Source organism: Acanthaster planci, linkage group LG02, assembly GCF_054643075.1.
Source record: "Acanthaster planci isolate LZ-2023a linkage group LG02, COTS_SCS, whole genome shotgun sequence".
NCBI classification, from domain to species: Eukaryota; Metazoa; Echinodermata; class Asteroidea; order Valvatida; family Acanthasteridae; genus Acanthaster; species Acanthaster planci.
The window spans coordinates 33,480,084-33,501,454 of record NC_141778.1 but is presented as its reverse complement, the minus strand read 5'-3'; the positions used below and the strand labels follow the sequence as shown (position 1 = coordinate 33,501,454).

Here is a 21,371-nt window from a genome sequence, read left to right as displayed (position 1 = left end):
GGGGCATGATGAACAGATCCTAAAGTGATGAGGTTTCTCATGAAGGAAATCAGATCATAAAATCAAATCAAATTATGAAATGAAGGGAAGCTGCTATTTGTCATCTTGTGACTGTCCCTTAGAGTAGACTTGACGTCAAAGTCCTCTTCACTCAAGATACTGCACAGAGGCCTTCTTTTCAAGGGGATCAAAACTCTGTGACTTACAGTCGACTTAGGGCTGTACTTTGTAGTTCCTGAAATCGAATGTTTCAGATAAAATTAAAAGTAAGCCAAATTCATGTCGTCGGTAAATGTGAAATATAAATCAGGAAAATGCATACATCTTATGATAATCATAACATGGTGGCCAAGACACAAGGTTACCATCTTTGGCTTTCTTCATAACAGTGCTGCTCTCTATAGGATTTATCTAGGAAGCATTCTCTTGTTTGTGTTTTCTAATGTACAAATTACATAATTGTTATGCTTTCCCCCCCAACCCAATCCTTCAGCCTGCACGGACTTGCCCAAGAACAGCTTTGGTGAAGCACCCAGCACCTTTGTGTCGGTCAGCTGCGTCACACCACCAGACACTCGGTGGTCCAAGAGTGGCCAGACAGAGATCATCAGTCGGAGCTGCAGCCCTTTCTTTCTGACCACCATCTCCTTTGAGACCACCAGGAACATATCTGTTATCACTCGGTTACGGGCCAACGTGTATGAAGTCCAGGACAGGAACATGCATACGGTAAATAACATTAGGAATTGTTGTAGCCGTTACAGTTTTGAAGAGTTATTTTTTGTGAACATACAGTTTTTTCAGTTTTTGGAAAATATTTGTCCTCTCTGTGTTCCAATGCTGTTATATTTGTACAGTTTTTGTTTCATTGGGAAAAATTTTTGCCGTTAACAACACTATTTTACAACCTCAAATATTAGATCTAATAATAAAATAATTTCAATATATGAAGTCATTTACATTTGTGTGATTGTGTTTAAACAGGAAAGAAGAATATTCAAGGTAAATTTACCCACAGTCAAAGTTTTAGTCGTGAGTGTTCTCATCCAATCTATCCAATTTTCCATGACATTGAAAACATGTCACAGTTCATCGCATCATTTTATGCAGATCGCTCATCACCCCATATCTCATCTACAAAGAAAGTCTAACTCCAACAGGGATAGACTTTCGCTTTCCAAACTTGTAATCTCAATTTAGCTCAGCATACATGTAGCTATGTACTAGTCTGAAACCTGCATGTTACGTGCATGTATTGATAGTAGCGTAGGACAACTCAGAACGATGTCAAGTGAATAGCTGTTTTCGTGTGCATTAGTTGCTTGAATCTTGATATCCTCTGTATGTTTGCAGTGTGCTGTTCGCTCACATTGCAAAGGGATCACTTTACATTAGATCTGCATAATTTGAGAATTATTCATGTATTTTCTCATGCTTCATGACATTTCAAGACATTCAATCAAACCATGTCAAATTTTGTCAACAAGCTCAGTATTTGATTATTGGTTGTTGTGCTTACAATTAAAACAAATACATCTCATGTAGAAAGAGAACTGTATTTTACATGGCTTAACTGTGATCTAAATGTTCCAAACAAAAAACTGTTATTTGTCACACCATGTCTGTCATCTCATTTTGTTATCTAAGAAAGAAAACTCTACATGCATTTTTTGCGATGTTTCATTTTGTATTTAGATTTTACAGTTCTTTGTAGTACCTTAGAAACAGCTATTTAAGGGAAAAGTACATTTTTTAGACACAAAAAGCCAAAACCTAGCTTGTTGAAAATCAGTTGAAACTAGACCCCACACATAAACTACGTGGCCACGTAAGCTACTATGCAGTAAATTTCAAATGACAAAATGCCCTTTTTTATATTTCCATGTTCATATCTAACTAAATGTAGTTATGTAACATGAAAAGGTATCTAGTTGGTTGCTGGCAGTGGCAGGGGTGAGGGATGGGACTAAGTTTGTGCTTAACCCCTTGCTTCTGGGGTTCCCAGTACCGGGTACCTTGGGTTTGTACTCATAGCCAGGCTGCCAGAAATCGGACAGAGGAGTTAAGCCTTGTAACAAAAGACTGTACTCGGAAAAAAGACCTTCTGCTGGGAATTGCCAACATTTTTCAGTCGGCATTAGTTTTGAAACAGTATACTACTATTGGCGGCATTCAACGCCCATGGATTATCAGCGGAGACAAAAGTGCTCCAGCAATAAGTGATACAGTACCACTGCATGCTAATCTGGCCGAATTTGAAAAGACTCCACTGCCATTCAGCAACGCACTGGGCCAGTTTCTGGAACAAAGGAAATTACGCAACATGCACAATGTGAGTTCTCTTTACTGGGCTGCAGGCCCGGCTGCAATACTTGGGTATCAGTGGAGGTTGCCTGTCAGACTAGAGTAGCCACCAGACAGTAATTTTGTGGGTGTAAAATGAAAAATCCACCTGGCAGGAAGTGGTTAATGTCGCACTACAAATTTCAACAGTTGTAGTGTGAATTTGCTACATTTTGTAACAGGAGAATAGGTAAATATTGGTAACTGATATGCCAAGGTTTTCTTCTCATTCAATCAGCATTCATTACATCCCTTGGTCAGCCATCAAAATGTTCTCCTGTCACTCACTCCAATAGACCACATTTCGCCCTCAAGCATGTTTGCAAGAGTATTGAAAAAGGGAATAAATAGGTGCTTGGCGGGTCTTAAACTTACATTTAAGTCCAGCCCAGCACACATGTGTATTTATTTCAATTCATAAATACCATTTTTATTCAGAGAGTCAGAAGAAGTCCTTGTATGATGGATTTCCAACAATTTTGTTCTAGAATTTTACTTTCCTTTTCCTGAACACCCCTGTCCATTTTATGGTATATTCCTTGTGCAAGTTGTCCAATAGAAGTTGCAAGTTGTCCCCTTCAATGAACTTGGTGCGTGTGTGACGCATTGCGTGCTCACACACTCCTGACTAATCAGGCCCGATTAAACTGTCTCGTATCCTTGTGTCAGCGTGTGATTTATGCAGCGGGCATTATCACTTTTCAGTGGGCGTTATCAAATATTAATACACTGTCAAATTGAATGTTATTGCCTAGGGAGACTGTTGGAAGTATTTATAAATAAGTTAGTTCACCTTGAACACTGTGAATTGCACATTCATGTTATTGTTGTTCATAACTCATTTATGTTTTCCTCAATTATTTGTCAATCATAATCAGTACATTTAGTTAATCAGAATAGCATTTCAATTTTTTGGAATAAAGTCCATTCATTCATGGTCATTCAGGTGTCACCCATTGGCCAGGTCATCTGCTCATTCCGTGACATTGTGACCTCCCCCGATAACAAGCTGGTCCGTGACATCATCGGTGCTGATGGTACGCCCATAGGAGGCAAGATCACTGTTCTGCTGTGGGAAGTAAGTCATGTCCTCAGACATTGGTGGAATCATTCTACATGTAAACCTGATGCCTAGACATGTATGTACATGCACCCATCACCTAACCACTCATTCTCACTGGCTAAAATTATGACCGTGAGTTGGTAAATAGCCCTACATTCTTAATCTTCACTTTTTAGTTTTTAAAAGAGTTGGTATCTCCTTTTGTATTGTAAGCTTGTCAAATTGGAAGCATTGTGCATGAATACAATATAAGAGAACTTATGAAGAATCAACAAATGCAACACATGACTTGATTTTCTAAAAATAAATTCCAGTGTAACCAAGCCTTTAAAACATTTACAGCAATTTCAGCGTCTTCTGCTTTACAACATTCGGGCTAGAAATTTTGGAAATGTAGTTCGACAAACTTTCTGTTTGTTTTGTAACAAGTCATTCAAGAGAAGTTAGACAAGGCAAATTCTGGTTCCTCCAGTGTTTAGTCAACATTTACCTTTTTATTTTTCACCATATTAGGTTTCGTTGTTTGAAAAACAGTCTGACATGTCACTCAGTAAAATAATTTGGCACTTGAGTAAAGTGGATTACAGTAGTCACCAAAACAGTTTACTGTTGGGATCAGCCCTGTTATTTTAGTCTTCAAGGAGATTGCTGTAAGTCTCAGACCTTTTTCTCATATTCAGTACTAGAGTAAACCCATTGCTGTCAGTGATAACATGTTTTTGGCATACCTTTTGGCACTTGGCAGTTTTTATATGAACTATTTTAGCAGGAAATTCCGTAAATTCCACAGCTGTGATAGATATTGAGATACTTGGCACTGTACCAAAAATGGCGGGCACCGGATCCATATGTGCTTTGGTTTTAATACCTGAAACCTTCACAAAATATGATGGCTCTTCTAAAAAGGAAGGACCACTTTTTATTGAACAGATCTAATCACAAATGAAAGACTTTTACATGAAATGACACTTAGCTTTGAGTATAATTGCCAGAGAGGTTGTTTTAATGGTATTTTCTTATACTGATGTTGAACAGGGCAGTTTGTAGGGCTTTCCTTGATAAAAATGGTTTCAGAAGATTTTGAAGAGAAGTCATGGTTCTTTGGGATATCTGACTTCTATGAGAGTTTCAGTAAAAGTAAAGTGCACACCCAGTAATGTATGCCCATTGTCAGTAGCTGAGTTTATTCAAACCAGATATTTCGTGGTGTTTGGTCATTGATGGTCTGCTTTCTGTGATTAGCAGGAAATCCGTGTTAGTTTTTGATTAAGATATACATACGTGTATGGTCAGATAATTTTCATTACATTCTAGATAGTCATCAGTTCTAACCAGTTTAGCATCTGTTTAGATATTCAAGATTGATGTGAACTCTGCAATTGGACAATTGCCAAAACAAACAGGAAAACATTCTATTTGTGTTGAGCTGGTTTCTAGTTCAGGAATTTACTGCATTGTTTATTTTTGGCAACTTGGTGACTGCTTGCACTGAAAAAAGGAGTTGTTAATATGCCATTGGGGAGTTCCTTAATTGACAGATTTCGTTAGTCATCAGGCTTTGAAAATTAATAATCCCGGGTTTATCCTGTGGATTTTAGATTCATAAAAATAATGTGTGCGTCACTAATTATACAGTTTTGGTACTGGCTCCCTTGAAATCCTCTGTAATGATGCCGCTGGCGCTTCAGGAATTAATCATACAGTATCAGGAGGTGAATCTAAGCCCTCTATTTTCTTTCCTTTTGAGGAGAATTTGTGCTTTTGGGACCACTATGGTCACACCTTCAAGATGGGGCATTAGGCCTCTTGTATGGGATTAGTGCATATTTCATTGTGTCAGTGCTAAAAGGTTCTCATTGAAAAGTTGTCTTTTACGAAAATATTGGTTTAAACATAAAATTGGGCAAGAAAATTTGTTGAAATTTAAATATATTGGCTCCAGAAAATAGTTTAATTAAAAAACAGATGTCTGTTTGAATTCAATATTTCTCGGATGCTCAGAGTAAGGCCCTAAGGGTATTTTCAAAAATTACAGTTTTGCTGAAAGGACCATTGAACAGTGAGCAAGTGATTTAAAAACCACTTCACCAAAAAATTGGAGGAGCTAGAGGGCTTGTTTTGGGCTGGTTAGATATGTGCCAATATGCGTTTATCAGTTCATGCCTTATGTTGTACAATTACGGTACCAATTATTGTTTCTCCTTAATGATGTAGTTTGTAGGGAAAACATCTCTTTCATTCTTTAAATAAACAGCAGAACTACTGGTACTACTTTGAGATTTTGAAATAGTGATGCTGGAGTAATGCCTGTTTCACTGTGCTGTGATTTTTTTTTTGGATGCAAATGTACATTTTGTTTGTAACCATGGCAACTTAGTACTGGCAATTGCATTTTATGTTTGTCAGCAGCGGAGTGTTTTTGAAACCTTGTATTTTTGGGCCTCTTATTCCAGTTTGCTTTTAAGGAGTATCCAAGCACTTTTTATTTTATTTTATTCCAAGTGTTTTTGTCACTTATAAAATTTGAAGCTGCTGAATTGCTTCTTTGTGAATTCCATTTGTGATAGATGATGACGCACATTGTAGAAACTGAAGATGGCTGTCAAAATGACCCATGAGATAGGAACTAAAATGCTACTTTCATGTTTGTAACAGTGGCCCCAAGGTGGTGTATCAGCCTTGAGCAGAAGCACCCCCTCATTGGTTGAAAAGAGCCATGCTGTTGGGTCGTGTTCATTTTGTTTGTAACAGCGCGTATGCAGTGCATGCATTTCAAAGTCGTACATGAACTAGGGAGGTGCAGTTCCACCAAAGGAGCATCCATCTCTTGGAATATTGTGCCCTTTGTTGGTCATGCATAGGGCCCATACATATTTGACAAAATAGCTCTCATCAGTTTGGCTACCAAGTGGCCTCCAAGAGGACCTCATTCAAGAATGGCCATAGCTGGTAAAATGGCAATGAAAGTGGCTGCCAAATAAATAGCCAAATAATGGCGTAAGCATAAACATTCAGTGTAAGACTGTCCAGAAGACCTAAGCTTTACTCCCATCAAATGCCTCTATTTCCTAATTCTGTTCTCTTTGTTTATTTCAGCTAGATGATGCAGAAGATAAGCCCCAAGCCGTCATCAAGAGAGACAACCCTTCCAATCACGTAAGCTCTTCAACCTGCTTCTTTCCACTCTGGCATCATGCCAAAGGTATTATATGTAATTAGCCAGGGCATTTCCTGCTGGGGGAGTTGCTGGGTTGTCACTTACAATTGGGCTTTGCCTGCTTTCAGTGACTGGCCTTTGCAATCTGCCCAGGTGTTAGACTGAGTGTGTCCTGTGACCTGTCTTGACAAAAATAACTGCCGACCTTTGATTCAGAGCTGAGATTTTTATTTTTATTATTATTAAGAATTATTTCTGTTAATGACACCAAGGATTCCTCAAAAGCAAGCTAGGCACTAAAGCTCGCAATCCTGAAGAAACCTGTAGAGAGGAGACAATGAGAAGCAGTTACAGTTTTAGAGGTGGGAGGAAAACCCCAAAGGAATATTCTGGGTAAAACCCATGGAATCAGGTAGGGTCTGAAAACCCAATCCACACGTGGACTGGGCCAGGACTCTAACCTGGACCACAGAGTTGGAAGGCAAGGAAAAAATCACTATGCCAACGTGACCCGCCCCACACCTTTAGGCAAAGATAAGGCTTCAGAAACCTTCCACCTGTTCATGTGTAATTGATTTCAGTATCAAGTATCTTGTGTGCATGTATTGATTGGCCTAAATGCGATATGATGCTCTTCATTGCACATGTGGGCATTTTGAATACTGAATTGGCTTCTTGTTCAAGAGCAGTTCAGACGTAAATGTCATGCTTATTATCTTCTTAAACTCAGATCCTTTCTTTAGTTTGTAATGTATATGCTTGTATGGGTGATTCTTTAAGAAGTCTCAAAGTTTCTCTTGCCCCACTGTCACCCTTTTTGTTTCAGGAACTATTCAAAAATCTTGCTCAAGGTCCTGTGAATTTGGACAGAAATACATTTAATCTTGACAACAGGACTTCTTATCAGGTCTGGCTCAGAGAGAAAGTCTTGACATTTTAAAACTACAAACCAGGCTGTGACTATTATTGGCTTTTCAAAATCTCTATGAATATATCCAACAGGTGTACCCATCCCATGCCCCAAAGTCAGGCTACAGTGCCTCTGCGACATCCCGCTACCCTAATGGGGGCATGATGAGGAATCGGGCTCACTCCCTGGCTCGCAGCGCCTACTTGAAGAGCCTGTGCTGCAACCCCTGCAATAAGACCTATCGTTTTCCCAACAGCGACGGCACCTCCATGGTGCAGGTGCAGGAGACCATGATGGAGAGCCGCCTCAACTTTTACATCCCCCAACAGATTATGTGAGTTTTACCCCTGTCTGCTCTTTGCATGCATGCACTGTGTAATCAAGTGGCACAGCTCCAACCGCCCTTCAGTCAATGCATTGAGCCCATTTTATGACTGCATGCGCACAAATTGTAGTGCACATGTTAATCATGTCATTCACTATCCTGATGTTTTTACCTCATAAATCTACACTGTTCCTTGTAAATTGGAAAAACTGCCTCTACACTGATGTCATTTGATATAAAGCACACTGATGCAGAAACTGCAGAAGATTATAAAAGTTTGGGTGAGTCTAAATGTTCATGGCTGTGGCATTGCAACCTAAAATGAAATGACCCCAAAATATGGCCTTAACCCTAACTTGTTTTTCCTGATATCGCTGCAGTGCATTTTTTGAGTAGTTGAGCCTTTAGGAGTTTTTAGAGTAATTCTTTTTGGTCATTTTGACACATATTTTGTGAAAATCAGACATGACGTTCGTGGGTCGTGTGTATTTTTTTCCAAGACGGGTCTGCCAAAATGTATACTTTTCCACTGTGATGCTCAAATCACATGGGCTGGTACACATGTAGCTTTGAACTTTAAATGAACATAACTACAATACTATATGTCCGATTGAGTTTAAATGTCACCTTTGTATTTAGAAGGAGTGTCTTTACATGCATGCCAAGTTTCAAAAAGGTGAACAAGACACAGCCAAGTTGGAGTGGGGCAGAATCCCCCCAGGTCACATGTAGTTTGTTTTCTGTCAATATTTTCCTTAATTGACAAAAACTCCCGAAATAATTACACAGATTGTCAGTGACTGTCATGATTTATGTGAGTAGTACTGTTTACATATGCGTCCATGTATATTGTATGCACATCACTGAATGTATGCAGGATGTTACCTAGTGCACAGGTACTTTAATTTTATGCAATGTTTGTTTTGCAGAAAAATTTATTTGCAAGAAGAGAAACGGAAACTGGAGGAACTAAATATGTTTGAGGAAGTGAGTAATACTTTTGGTTCATGTGCAAGATTATTGTTTATTTCTTTGTCAAGCCGGTGCAAATTGTTTATGATCTGGGCCCAATTTCTTGGCGCTGCATTATGGAAACTATTGCTTGGCAAGTTTCTGTAATAAAAGAAGGCCAGCAGGGAGCCATTCAAAGCCAAGGGGCATACCACAACATTTGTACTGGTAACCAGTTTTTGCTATTCCAGACCGTGTTCCGATATTTATAATGTGTGTAGCAAGTTTCAATTTGTCAGATTTCTGTACACAGGAATAAATCGAACTAAATTAAGTGGTCAGAATTGGTACTGAATTGATGGCCCTGAAACAAATCTTGCAACAACAGAAATCTATAGTACTTGTGAGTGTTCTCTCCCTCATAATGTCCACATTCACTGGTATGCTACGTTTACGTGTAGTTCTAGAGGGAGAGCTGAGATTACTTACACATCTATTAAAAACTAACCAAAGTTAGTAACATTTTGCCTTCACACAGGTGCCTTCACACAGACATTTTTCTCCCTTTATCATACCTTTGTATTTGCAGCTCTCTCATGAATGGGAAAGAGTCCGATCAGCCGTTATGACGGAGCATGTCACCATGATTGCTAGATATAACGAATCCTTGGAATTTCTCAGTAAACAGACGAAAGGTCAGTCATGCCAAGAGGAATACTTTCTTCAGACGGGTGGGGCTACTGTTTACATTGGAAATTTAGTGATAATGTATTGGCACACAGTCTGGATCCACAGTTCTAACTTGGCTTTCTAAGTAGTCTTGGAATATACCTCCGACAGATGATTTTTGGGGGGCACAGTTCTTGGAAGCCTTTGTTGATCACATTTGGGGGATCAAAATATATGTGTAATTTAAAGAGAATAAATTGATTTCAGATGGCCCAAGGGATTATAGATCTTTGCATTTGAAAAGTTAAGATTGCAGTATTGCAACAAAGCCCCTGCCCTAACCCCAGATTAGATTTTGGCCCTCAAACTCAACCTTGGCATTTCTTGCACAAGGAGATTTATTGATAGGTTGAACAGGTTGATGGAGCACTTTTAAACAAGATTGTTCAGAAACCAGCAGGGGCATACAGACTGCAGATCATTGCATTTAGAAAGTTAAGATAACACTGTGGTAATGACATCCATCCCCGCAAATTCAACCTTGGCATTTCTTGAATGAGATTTATTGATGGGTTGAACATGTTGATAGAGCACTTTTTAACGAGATTGTTCAGGAACAAGCAATGGCGGGGTTGCAAGTAGTTCCTCTGGAAGAAGGTGAGGTCTGTTATTGGCCGAGAGGGCCCAAAATGTGCCCCTTGTGATTGAACAATTTAAAACCCACTTCATCACAGATAAACATGCATTCTCAGTACCGTCAGTTGTGTCAGGTTTGGACCAAGATAAAGTTTGCACTGACTCTGTGTCGTGTCCACAAGCTGTGAAGCCAGCACCACACAGAATTTCTCTGTGTCACCCCATAGGTAGTCCAATATGGGCAATTCACTATTCGGTGCGCCACCAAGAGGGCAACATGGAAAGGCCAAATTCTCATTTATTGGTCTCTTGTGTTAACCCTTGTCTGCCATCAAATCTAAAAATAGGAACAAGGACTGGTATGCCCCCTCCTCTTTCCCTCCCTATCATATTTGGAACCTCATATTCCTCCCCATGGAGAGTAAAGGGTGGGGAGCAGATCCCTTGGACCAGAGTGGGGCAAAGGAGGCTTTAGCTAGCTTGAAAGGAAGGATGACTTGGGCCATTATTTGAGAGGTTAACAAAAAGAGAAAGGGATCTAACTATCACAGACAGAATCTCATACCAGGGAATGAGAGCAGGGGAGCAGAGTGACAGCTTGATATCTTGTTTTCATCAAGTGGGACAGTTTTCATAGACTTTTTCAGACTTGTACATTGAAAGTGGGCATGCTTTTTTATTTAATGATTTGGTGGGAGCAAATGATATGTACTATTACTTGTTTTTTTGGTTGGTGACCTTTATGAAAAGTGGGAGACCTTTCCTATGTCACTTCAGATAGTTTTATTGAATTTAGATTCAAGATGTGTTTTTAATTATTTCTGGTTCTGTAACTCAGCCAGAACTGTGCATCTGAAATTTTCTTTATTTGTTGTAAAGACAGGAGTCTGGTATACCTTGAAAGAAATCACACATTTTTCATTTCAGAATCAGGGTGCTTCAGTCACTTTAGCAGAAGGGCAAATTTTCATTTCTTATCCTTTTTTCATTATAAGCACTTTAAAAAAGATTTTTACCCTGTTTTTCTGCTCCAAGTTTAGTGGTGACATATTGGCAGCCCTATTGGTTGACATGAGTTCTGTGGTTGCACAGATGTTGCATTCTAGGAAGTGTCAAGATGTTGATATCTCATCCCCAGACTGACTTTGGAGAGATCACTGGCGTTTTTGTCCCAAAAGACCAAGGCTGCAATGGTCTTGCCCTTTATCTGTAGAAAATATGTAGGGTTGTATCTTGCAGTGCTCATCTGCGTCATAGATAGTTACCCACGCAGCAAGTCCAGGGAATTAATTTGTATTTTGTCAAACTATCCATCTGTTTGCTTTAGATAAAATGGTGACTTGTTAGATCCAAGGAAACATGCAATCATGTTTTGGCTTCACAATATTTGATCCATCCACAATTGAATCTGCTTAGTGGGCAGTGCATCCCTCTTCCCCTTTTTGTGGTAAAAATTCCACTCTATAATGAAAGATGTTGGAAACATACCGGTACATAGATTTGTAGAGCATTTTAAGACAGCTACCATTTTCTGAATTTGGATTGCTCACAGGCAAGCATATTTATGAATGTGTCATTTTTAAAAATATATCTGACCTTTTATTGGGGAATTCCTCACACATATTTTCTGTGATATTGTTATAGTGAATTTGTGTGTTCATGCAAAGCCTTCAGGAGTTTTTTCAGTGATAACTTAAAAAAAACTTGACACCAGCTGTATGAGAATTGGACAAAACACCTGTTTTTCAAAGACGTATAGGCCCAAAATGGTAACTTTCACCCACTGATGTACATGTACTTGGTGCTGTTGGGCTGCTATGCCATGCCATAAGGCCATGATTTATAAATGACCACTACAACAAAACCCAAAGTTGAATTGAACTGGAATTCCAGAGATGAAGTACTCATAATGACTGTCTGTACATGTACATGCATGCCAAGTTTCAATAAGATAGGGCCTGAAACAGCCAAGATCTATGTTAAGAGCAGAATCCTTCTGCCCTCTGGCTGTAAGATGGTCCAATAAAGCCTGTCTCTCTCTTAGGGTTCAACCAGCTGCTTGAAAATTATCACCTTCCCTTTCCCGTGGCCTGTTTCATTGTTTTACCTCTCATTCCCCAAAGCAATGGTTCATTGTTGGTATCCAGAGACCAGCTCTCCAGAGAGCTGAAGTAATGAATGGGTGCTGCCTCCTCAGCTCTCGTCATGCCAAATTTCATGTGGCAGGGAAATGATTTTGCAATTGTCATCCATCATTAGTCGACTTCAGCAGACACCCACGGGGGAGGGGGGAGGATGCGCGGACCCCTAGTTCATTCAGCTACATGACAGAGAATGCCTGGTTAGCAAATTTATGTGCTTTGCAAAAATCAGTGCCATGAGCGGGGTACATGTACATCAACGAGGCATTTTGGCTGGTAATGCATTGTTGCATAGTAGGAAAATCAAAAAGTGGATGTTCCTGTAGATCATGTGGCTGCTTGTTTGGGAACATTCCAGCTGCAAGGGATGTTCCAGTTTGTTGGAACCATGACCTGAGTCCCCTTTCCTGGCTGCACAGCAAATAATTCCCCCCTCCCACTCCCCATGGATCCACCTTTTGCCCCCTTTAACTGGATCTGGAAATGTTCAGAAATGCCCTACGGGTCAGCAGTGTGGAAGAAAGCGTGTAACGAGAACCACCTTTTTGGGGAGGGAAGGGGAGTTACGACCAGGGTGGGACATCTGGGGCAAATTAATTCCGAGCGGATATTTGAAACAAAGGGTTTCCGTGGGCGATGGCGGTGATTTGCTTCAAGTTTCTTTCCTTATAGATCAACTTCATGACTTGCCCACTCTCTTCTCTTCCTTTACTTTTACAATAGAGAAATTAATGTGTGGAGACTGGACGACTGCTTGTTTGCATTGGGTAGTAGTTTCTAATGTCATACACAGTCTCTGCTCATAAACAGTAATTTTGGATGAGTGAAGGAAATTTAACTGACTTGGACTTGAACCCAACAATGTAGGACTAGTACCTCACTGGTTACTGCCAAAATAGAATGATACAGGCTTCTTACATCGGTTGACGGTGACCTAAAACTGTAGTATTCCCAGCTTTAATAGTAGAAGAGCATTAGCAGGCAGCACATCATTGGCATGTCATGCTTAATACAGTTTGTTGTACAAACTTTCATATGACAGGCCCCCAGTTCAAGAAGAGCACAGCCAAGTCTGATAAACTGCTGGAGTTTGTGCCCATCAATCTACATCTGCAAAGACTGAGGGTGGAGGAATCAGGCTGCAGGGGTATTAAACCATTAGTCAATCCATCCCCCCAACAAAAACAACTAAATTAAAAGTAACAAAAGAGACAGGTTAAGACAAGTACGACAAGCCCAGTTTTTAATGTTTTGAATATGCTTCATGCAGACCAAAATGTTAGTTGCTGTAGTGTATATTTAACATCTAAATTACACTGTTACTTGTAGGTGTTTTCACGAATAGTAAAACTGATTAAATTGCATCAGTCACAGTTGACTTGACGAACCAAGGTAAACCGGTGAGGTGCTACCCTGGTTTTTATTATGTAAAGCAGAAGGGCAAACTTGTCCAAATTTTAGTCATAGCTTGTATGAGAGTTTCCACAGCAGATCAATTCACTTTATTGTTTTAACTGATTAGATGTTCAATTTCCAAGTTAACCATTTGATAACCAACTTGGTCATAGACTCTTCAATATAAATTTGTTTTTCTGTCAGAGTCCTTGTATGACATGATCACTGTTGGAGCCCCAGCAGCACATTCTCTGAAATTCAGGCATGGTGGATTGAAAAGAATGCTACAACACTACACAGAGGAACAGTCAAGATCGTGAGTGTAGAATTGTCAACAGGGAGTTTATTAAGGACACAGCTCCGTGACACCAGTGTAGTTATAGTTTTATACGAGAACCTTGTTTCAGCTGGAATGCAAAGGTGAAGCAAAATTTACAAAGACAGTGAGGACATACAAGAAAATTTGCTTGTCAAGTGGTATTTTGGAGTGAAAGGAGTACTGATCATAAACTGTTTGATTTGTTGCTTTTTGTTTCATGGTGTTTTGCTCTACTACAGGTTGATGTAAACGCTTTCATTGGGTATTACAGTTCTTTCCTTCATTACTCAAAGTTAGTTGATGCTTGATAAATCTCACAGAATTCAAGCTAAACATGAATTTTGTGAACTTACATTTGTGCCGTTATCGAAGCCCTATCGTGCCAGCAAAACTGTGTTTTCCATTTTCAATTCTATCCAGAAGTACCAAAAATTTGTCCCTTCAAGCTGCCAAGACGCTAAGTCAGATTTCGGACCTGAAAAACAGCATAGACTGGTTGGCGAGTGATGTCTTATCAGCTGCTAGACACGTCAGTTTGGAGAGCATGAGGAACAAGACAGCGGCACTCAATGAAAAGGTCTTTAAGAGGAAAATCAATCATGTCCCTTGAATAGCAGCATTTGCGTAAAGAAAATGCTATCTCAAACACAGCTGGCTTTGCCACATTCTGTAGCATTTGTTTTGATGAATGGTTATAAATGAGGGGAAAACACACAAAAAAGAGAAGTATGGACAAAAGTGAAAGAAACTTCAATGCAAGAAAGTAGCAGTCAAGGAAATGTCAATTTTGAAAGTTGATAGATACAGTAGTCCCACAGGGTCAATTAGGCTCCACCAGTCCAAATCTGCACAACCCCCTTTCCAACCTGGGGAATTTAGAGCTGGGTTCTTAAAGTGGTGCAGGTTGGAAAGCCCTTGTACTGCTTCCTACAGGCATTTCCTCCGGAGAGAAATACAGCAGTGGTTGAAACTGATCAGGAAACTCAAGATAAAACATGACCTTTTGCATCTCAGTATTGTATTTGAAGACTTACTTTTCAAGTGACCTTCTGGTAGTACCCTTGTAGTAAAGGTTAATCCTTCAGACACAGTGCTGTATTGTACTGCACAACCTAAATTCCTGGACGATATTTGGTTGGAAAGTGAAAAATTGGGTTTGTTAGTCTCAAGTGATTTGTTGACCATAGAGATAATTTTTTTTTTAAAAAACCACCTCAGGTTACTGAGCTGCTGAATGTCATCAATGAGAACTTCATGGAGGAAGCCTTCAATAGTTACCGCAATGCCTCCTTCCGTGGTTCACCTGTTAAGACTCCCCATGGCAGCAGCAGTGGTGGTAGCAGCAGTGCCAACAGTAATGACAAGTCCACCACCAAGGGCTCCTCCTCGCCCTGTGACAGTGGCAACAGCAGTAGCCGCACTAGTGGCATCAGCGACGAGTTGCAGCTGACGCTGCACAGCAATCGCTTTAGCTCAGCCAGCAGCATGGGCAGCACCAGCAACCACCAGCACCAGCAGCACAGCCAGGTCAGCAGCAGCAGTTGCAGCAGTCGCAGTCCCTATGAGGACTGGGAGTGGGACGGCATGTCCTTTGTCAAGTCCCCCGGTGCTAACATTGTCGGTTGCAGCGGCGGTGTTACATCCTGTGAAACTAACAGTCGCTGTGGTGGGGGGAAAATGTTAAGCTCTTGGGTATGTGCTAGCGTCTATTTTCCTTTCTCCTTTCTCTTGTGGACGTTTTCCTTGGTAATTGAAAAGATTTTCACAAAAATTTTGAATCCCATAAGATTTCTTACCTTCAGTAACTTTCGTGTTGTATCCCTGTCCTTGTGTATTGTGTCATTAATATATTTTTCTGGAATTAAGAAAATGTCAGTAAATTTCTCAGTCCACATTTTTGGGACTTTCTGCATATTGCTCTGTAATGTCTTCTTAAATCCACTAAACCTGAATATACTGTGCATTTTCTCTGGCTAGTACTCTTTAAATAATTGCAGTTTTGTAATACAATCTCAAATAGTTTCTTTCACCCTGAAATGCATCTTGACCTTTGTTATTTATTTGATATTAACAAGAGTGCTTCAGAATGAGTTATATTTGGAATTGCAAAGAAATTGAAAACAATGTAACACTGTATTTCACAGACGAGCATGATGATCAAGAACTTATCAGAGTACATGAATGTCATCCGCCAAGTAGTTGAAATTTTGCCTCACACGGCATCCCCAAAGGAGCGGGTTGGGGCCGTGGAATCCAGTATCAAGCACCTCAAGGAATGCATTAGCCAGGTACAGGAGCAGGCCAAGTACAGCATAGCCTTCCTCAGGATGCAGGTGAGAGGAAAAAAGGAGTCAAATAATTTGGATCAAGGGGATGGAGCAGAGGAGGGGGCAGGGAACAGAATTAAGGGACATGTTGTGTAGCACAGCTGGACAGGTAAGGAAAGAGGCAGTTGGGGTATAGAGGGGCAAGTCAGGTTTGTGTGGGCTGGAGGTTGAAAGGAGGGCTGGCAGTGAAGGCGACACAGTGAACAAGATACACTGTACCAGTATATAAAACATATTCCTTGGCTCCCAAATGTAATGAAGTGTACGTCCCCAATTCTGCTATTAAGGGAAGTGATTTGATTCTTCCCGATACACTGTAGATCCTGTTTGTTTGTTTTTTGTACTGTCATCTTTTTCACTTTTACTGCCACTGCTCTTGATTCCACCTGCTAAAATCATTTATCAGAAACCTCTGAACTGTTCATAAATGTGATTTCAATACCTCAACACCCCCTCACATAATTGTACTGAGGGGAAATGCTGTAGTCACATGCTATAAATACAGCCTTCTTCCTTGCAGTCAATTGGTTAATCATCTTTGCTGTTTGTTTCCCAGGAGGAGCACAGTAACTTAAGTTTCCTGCAGTCCCTGCAGTGCAGGAGAGATATTGTCTTCTCACAAGCTGTAAGTCAACAAATGTGAACAGTGTGGTTTTAATATATTATGGTGGTTATAAGACGTATTTCCTCAAAGTCGGGAGTTCATTATGCAAGTTTCTTTGAATTTGAAGAGAGACTTTCAATAATTTTATTTGTGAGAGACTATTCAACCCATCTCACAGCCAGGTGAAGACAGATTCTCCCCCCTCCCTCTGAACTTGGTTGACCTCGCTAGTTTTTTTTTTATGCACGTGAAGACACTTTTTATTACAAATGTGAAGTTGAAATCAGTCAGATACGTATATCGTTTTGTTGTTGCGGTCAGTTGAAGTTCATGGCTTCACATGTGCCAGCCCATGTGCATTGAACACCACAGTGGAAAAAGCAATCAATGTTGGCTGACCTGTCTTTGAAAAATGGAGGCTACGCTAGAACGGTAGTTTTGAATTTCACAAAATTAGTGTCAAAATGACCGCAAAGAGTTACTGTAAAAGTTCCTAAAAGCTCAGCTCCTCAAAAATTGCAATGTGGATATTTCAGAAAAACTGTGAGGATTTCCCGCGGCTCTTTTATGGTTGACCATTTCCTGCTGGGGTGCCTAGTTTCGGGCACATAGGCTTTATACATGAAGCTACGGAGCCCTATGCTGGACAAAAGAGCTAGGCCGTATAACGAAAGAACGAGCTGCTGGGAATTGCTAATAATTTTTTGGTTGTCAATAGCAGAGGAAATCTGTCCTTATTTTGAAAGATTATACCACTGTTTGTGGCATTCAGCACGAGCAGATTACCACCGGGGACAAAAGCGCTCCAGCACTCCAGTGATGAGCTGCATGCTAATCTGGCCGCTGTTGAAAAGACGCCAGCTGCGCTCTGTGCCAGTTTCGGGAACGAAAGAAACTAATGTAACACTGCACAATCTTGGCTCTTTTTATAAGGTGACAGGCCTGGCTGAAATACTCGGGCATCAATAGATGTTGTCTGTTAGATTGAAGTAGCCACCAGTCATTTGTGTGGGTGTAAACGTCCAGTAAATGTACTTATGATTTTTTGAAGAATTGTGAAAATGGAAAATCTTGAAAATCCTTCGGTTTTACGTCATGCAACTTCAAATTAAACCCGGCAGCAAGTGGTTAAGGAAGAAGACTTCTTGCCCGGAAAAGTTGGTTCCTAATGGCAAAACCAATACTGACAGCCAGTCAAAAGAAGTTATATTATGGTTGCTAAATTGTTTATGTTTCGGGAACTGTGTTGGAGGTCAGTAAATTTGCACACGAGGCAACTGTCTGAAAATTTGAGCGTTTGTGTACTGTTCATTTTCCTGGCAGTTGACGGCTCTTGTAACTGGTGTGATGATCAAATTCAGGGAGAATATCTTCAACAAGGTCTTCATGAGCCAGATGAGCTCTCTGGGCATTTTAGCACACTTTGAGGGTCTGATCAGTACACACGGTAAGCCTGTTGAGAAGGGACAGTGAGGGTCTTGGGTTTTGAGGCTCAGTGTGAGGTTGAGGATCTCATACATGTTGCAGGAGGAGAAGTGTGATACTGTGAGGTTTGAAGGTCCTGTAAGCTTTTATGAAAAGTTGAAGGAAGAGAGCTTTAGGAATCCTTATGGTCCAAGAGTCTCGTCAATATGCATGGTAGAGTTGGAGGAGTTGAAGTGTTATGAGTGTAACATTTGAGTGTGTTTTGGGGTGGGGTTTTTTTAATTGTCATCTTGTGAGGCAACATGGAGCTAACTGTAATGTCATAGTAGTGTGGATAGATCTTGTCAGTTAAAACCTTTGAAAAACCCAAATTAAAAAAATATATATAGTTTCTGGGATGGTGGTTATGTGTCGTTATTTTAGGTTCATTGCTTATCCATGTATTCTGTTAAACAGGTGATGAGATGGGCATGTTGGAAGACTTTGCAGTAGGTATCCATGACCTAGGTGGGGTCACATTTAAGATTGTCAAGACCAGTACCACAGATGCAGACACCATGCCAGTACTCACTGGTACACGGTAAGTACCAAATTGCGTACCCACTCCCTAACTAATCATTCTAATATATTCCAGTATTTACCCCCATATTTGGGCCAAGAGACCATGTCACTTGGTGCAGAGTGATGGCTTTAAACCTGAGATGTAGTGATGAAGTCTCACTTGCATAGAGGTTTTAAGAGTGGTGCTAGTATTTTAAGCAAATTTGTTATTCAGGCCAGTGTGTTTCAGACTCTGCTTACCATTATCAGTCCTGTGGGTACAGTAATGGTTTTGTCAATGGAAAATTGGGTTGCATAACTGTATGTCATGGCCGTGCCTGTTACCTATGCAAAGTACTGGCTAGCAGGTCCAGCACTTGCCATCAACTTGTGTGTGTTACATCTGGTGACAGTCACTTGATTTGGACTCAGATTCTAATACTTCAGCTTGAGCCAGACTGTCTCTGAATTACATAACCGTGATTGGAACAACACGTGAATCAATGGGAGCGGCCATTAAGTGGCTTCATCAATTCTTCTTGGCTTGTGTGTTTTTTCTGGCTGTAGCCAAGCACATTCAGACACAGTCTCATGGAAGCAGACCCAGGAGGTCTTGATAGTTTCCTGTCTCCCTGCCCTCAGGTCCAGTGTGGTGGTCATTATTCCAGTACTGCCCTCCATGACAGATGCCATACCAGAGGAGCTTCTGAGCGGACAACCCATCAAGGTTTACCCGGCACTCTTCAACATTGGTGTCAATGAGGAACAGACAATGGCTGAAATGTGAGCACATGTGTAGTTTCTGTCTTTCTGCCAAAATGCAATCCTCGTTAGCTTTCCATTTTACTTGAGGTCTGCAAAACCTCAAATACCTAGATCAATGACATCTATTGAAAAGTGTTCCTCAGGATCAGATCAAACTAGTGCTCGGCTTTTAAAATGGAGGAAATCTCTCACTAAGGAGCCCAGTAACAATCACAGGGCAAAACATTTCAGCTGAGCTTTTGGTCTCTTTTGTTTCCGTTGTTCATCTGATTTCCTTTTTTTTTTTTCAATTCCTATGTATTCTATTACAAGTTGAAAAAGAAAACACAGTGCAAAATCTGGTGCAGCTTAGAAGTTCCTGGTATTTTCCCAATTTCTTAGTTGCATGACTGTGAATTCAATTCTAATCTGAGGGAACCTAGGTAACTTGTTCTTCATTTGCTGTAGATTTTTACAGTAATTCACTGACTATCAATGACACCCATTCAGATTTGGCGATACCTCACTCCAAGACACCATCAACCAAGACAGCTTGCAAAAGCTGGACAACTACTACAGCCGTCTTGTGCACATGATACCCCAGAAAGGTCTGTAGCCTTTGTAGCACTCTCATTACAGTAGAACACAGCTATGAGAATATTTCATAGAATTACAATTAGTGCTTGGTTGGGTAGTCACTAGTTAGATTAGTCTCTGGCTTATATTGTACATGATGTATTTGGAATAGATGTGTTCATTTCAGTCATGTAATCAGTGTATTATAATCTTAGCAATGTCAAACTGTGTTTTAGGTTACCGAACAGGTCTGGATGTACATGTATTTGTTGTGTATCACAAGTAGATTCCCCTCTTCCTTTACAGTATAGTGGAATTGAAAGTTAACCCTGGGAAAACAACTGAGAAAAAAAAGGGAAAAGCATTTGCAGGCGAATTTTGCATTTTGACTGCTACTTTTCCCCTCTGCAAATTCGCAGTGAATCTGGGGTGAAAATGTGTGAAAACGGTACAAAAAATGTCCATAAACTTGCAAAAAAACTTCAAAACTAGTGCAACATGTGCGAAAATAGCGCGTTGCAAAAAATTAGCAAACACTGTGCGAAAAATCTGTGAGCAGAACAGTGTGCAACTATTGGCTACATGTACTCGTGTGACTTCATACTTTAAAATTGATTTTGTTGGGGCTGGGGTTAATTTCCTTCTCAATTGGGTAAAAGGTGTTAAATTTTTCCCAATTTTGAAAAATGTGTGCATTTTTTCCCCACTTGTGAAAAGTTTTCCACTTGTGAAAAACAGGTGTGAAAATTTTTCCCATGTGTGAAAAAAAAGCTGTGAAAATTTTCCCCACTTGTGAAAAAGAAAATGTAAAAAAATTTGCGACTGAGGGGAAATTTTTCACAGTTTGTGGAATGAATATTCATTTTCTCAGATGGGAAAAGTGTGAACAATTTTCCCACTTATCAGGTTAACTTTCAATTGCACTGTACTGTACTTTGCAGTTAAACAATAAGATTCAAGATTGTAATTTCTGCTAACACTGCAGTTTTTGAAGATAGAGGAATTACTAACGAAGAGTACTATTGAATGAGGAACATAAACTTTACTCACTTTTTGTTCACAGATTGGAGGGAGACCCGTAGTTCCGTCTCTTTGGATGTTCTAATGAGCAGTCTTAGACATCACATCAGCACTAAAAAGAATAAAAATGTCGAAATCCTGCATATCAGCTCACAGGTCTGGCAAAATAAAGTTCGCATCTGTTCAATAAATCTTTAAATATGCATATTTACTTGGTTAAATCAAT

General features: G+C 40.1%; 1 protein-coding gene across 19 annotated transcripts in view; it reads left to right on the top strand.

The window, feature by feature from the left end:
* LOC110988633 (inositol polyphosphate-4-phosphatase type I A-like) overlaps positions 1-21,371 on the top strand; it is a 69,781-nt gene that overhangs the window by 43,617 nt on the left and 4,793 nt on the right. For 15 of the 19 annotated variants that reach the window (XM_022252353.2, XM_087133252.1, XM_087133255.1 and 12 more), the window contains 18 exons: positions 494-729; positions 985-1,002; positions 3,290-3,421; positions 6,503-6,562; positions 7,566-7,807; positions 8,728-8,785; positions 9,339-9,444; positions 13,238-13,342; positions 13,795-13,906; positions 14,330-14,486; positions 15,128-15,601; positions 16,054-16,242; positions 16,793-16,861; positions 18,164-18,287; positions 18,722-18,845; positions 19,448-19,588; positions 20,060-20,157; positions 21,189-21,301. In XM_022252353.2, coding sequence (XP_022108045.2) covers positions 494-729; positions 985-1,002; positions 3,290-3,421; positions 6,503-6,562; positions 7,566-7,807; positions 8,728-8,785; positions 9,339-9,444; positions 13,238-13,342; positions 13,795-13,906; positions 14,330-14,486; positions 15,128-15,601; positions 16,054-16,242; positions 16,793-16,861; positions 18,164-18,287; positions 18,722-18,845; positions 19,448-19,588; positions 20,060-20,157; positions 21,189-21,301 — 2,558 coding nt within the window. The remainder of the gene's footprint in view (positions 1-493; positions 730-984; positions 1,003-3,289; positions 3,422-6,502; positions 6,563-7,565; positions 7,808-8,727; positions 8,786-9,338; positions 9,445-13,237; positions 13,343-13,794; positions 13,907-14,329; positions 14,487-15,127; positions 15,602-16,053; positions 16,243-16,792; positions 16,862-18,163; positions 18,288-18,721; positions 18,846-19,447; positions 19,589-20,059; positions 20,158-21,188; positions 21,302-21,371) is intronic. The other 4 variants (XM_022252357.2, XM_022252361.2, XM_022252359.2 and 1 more) reach the window with 4 other exon arrangements.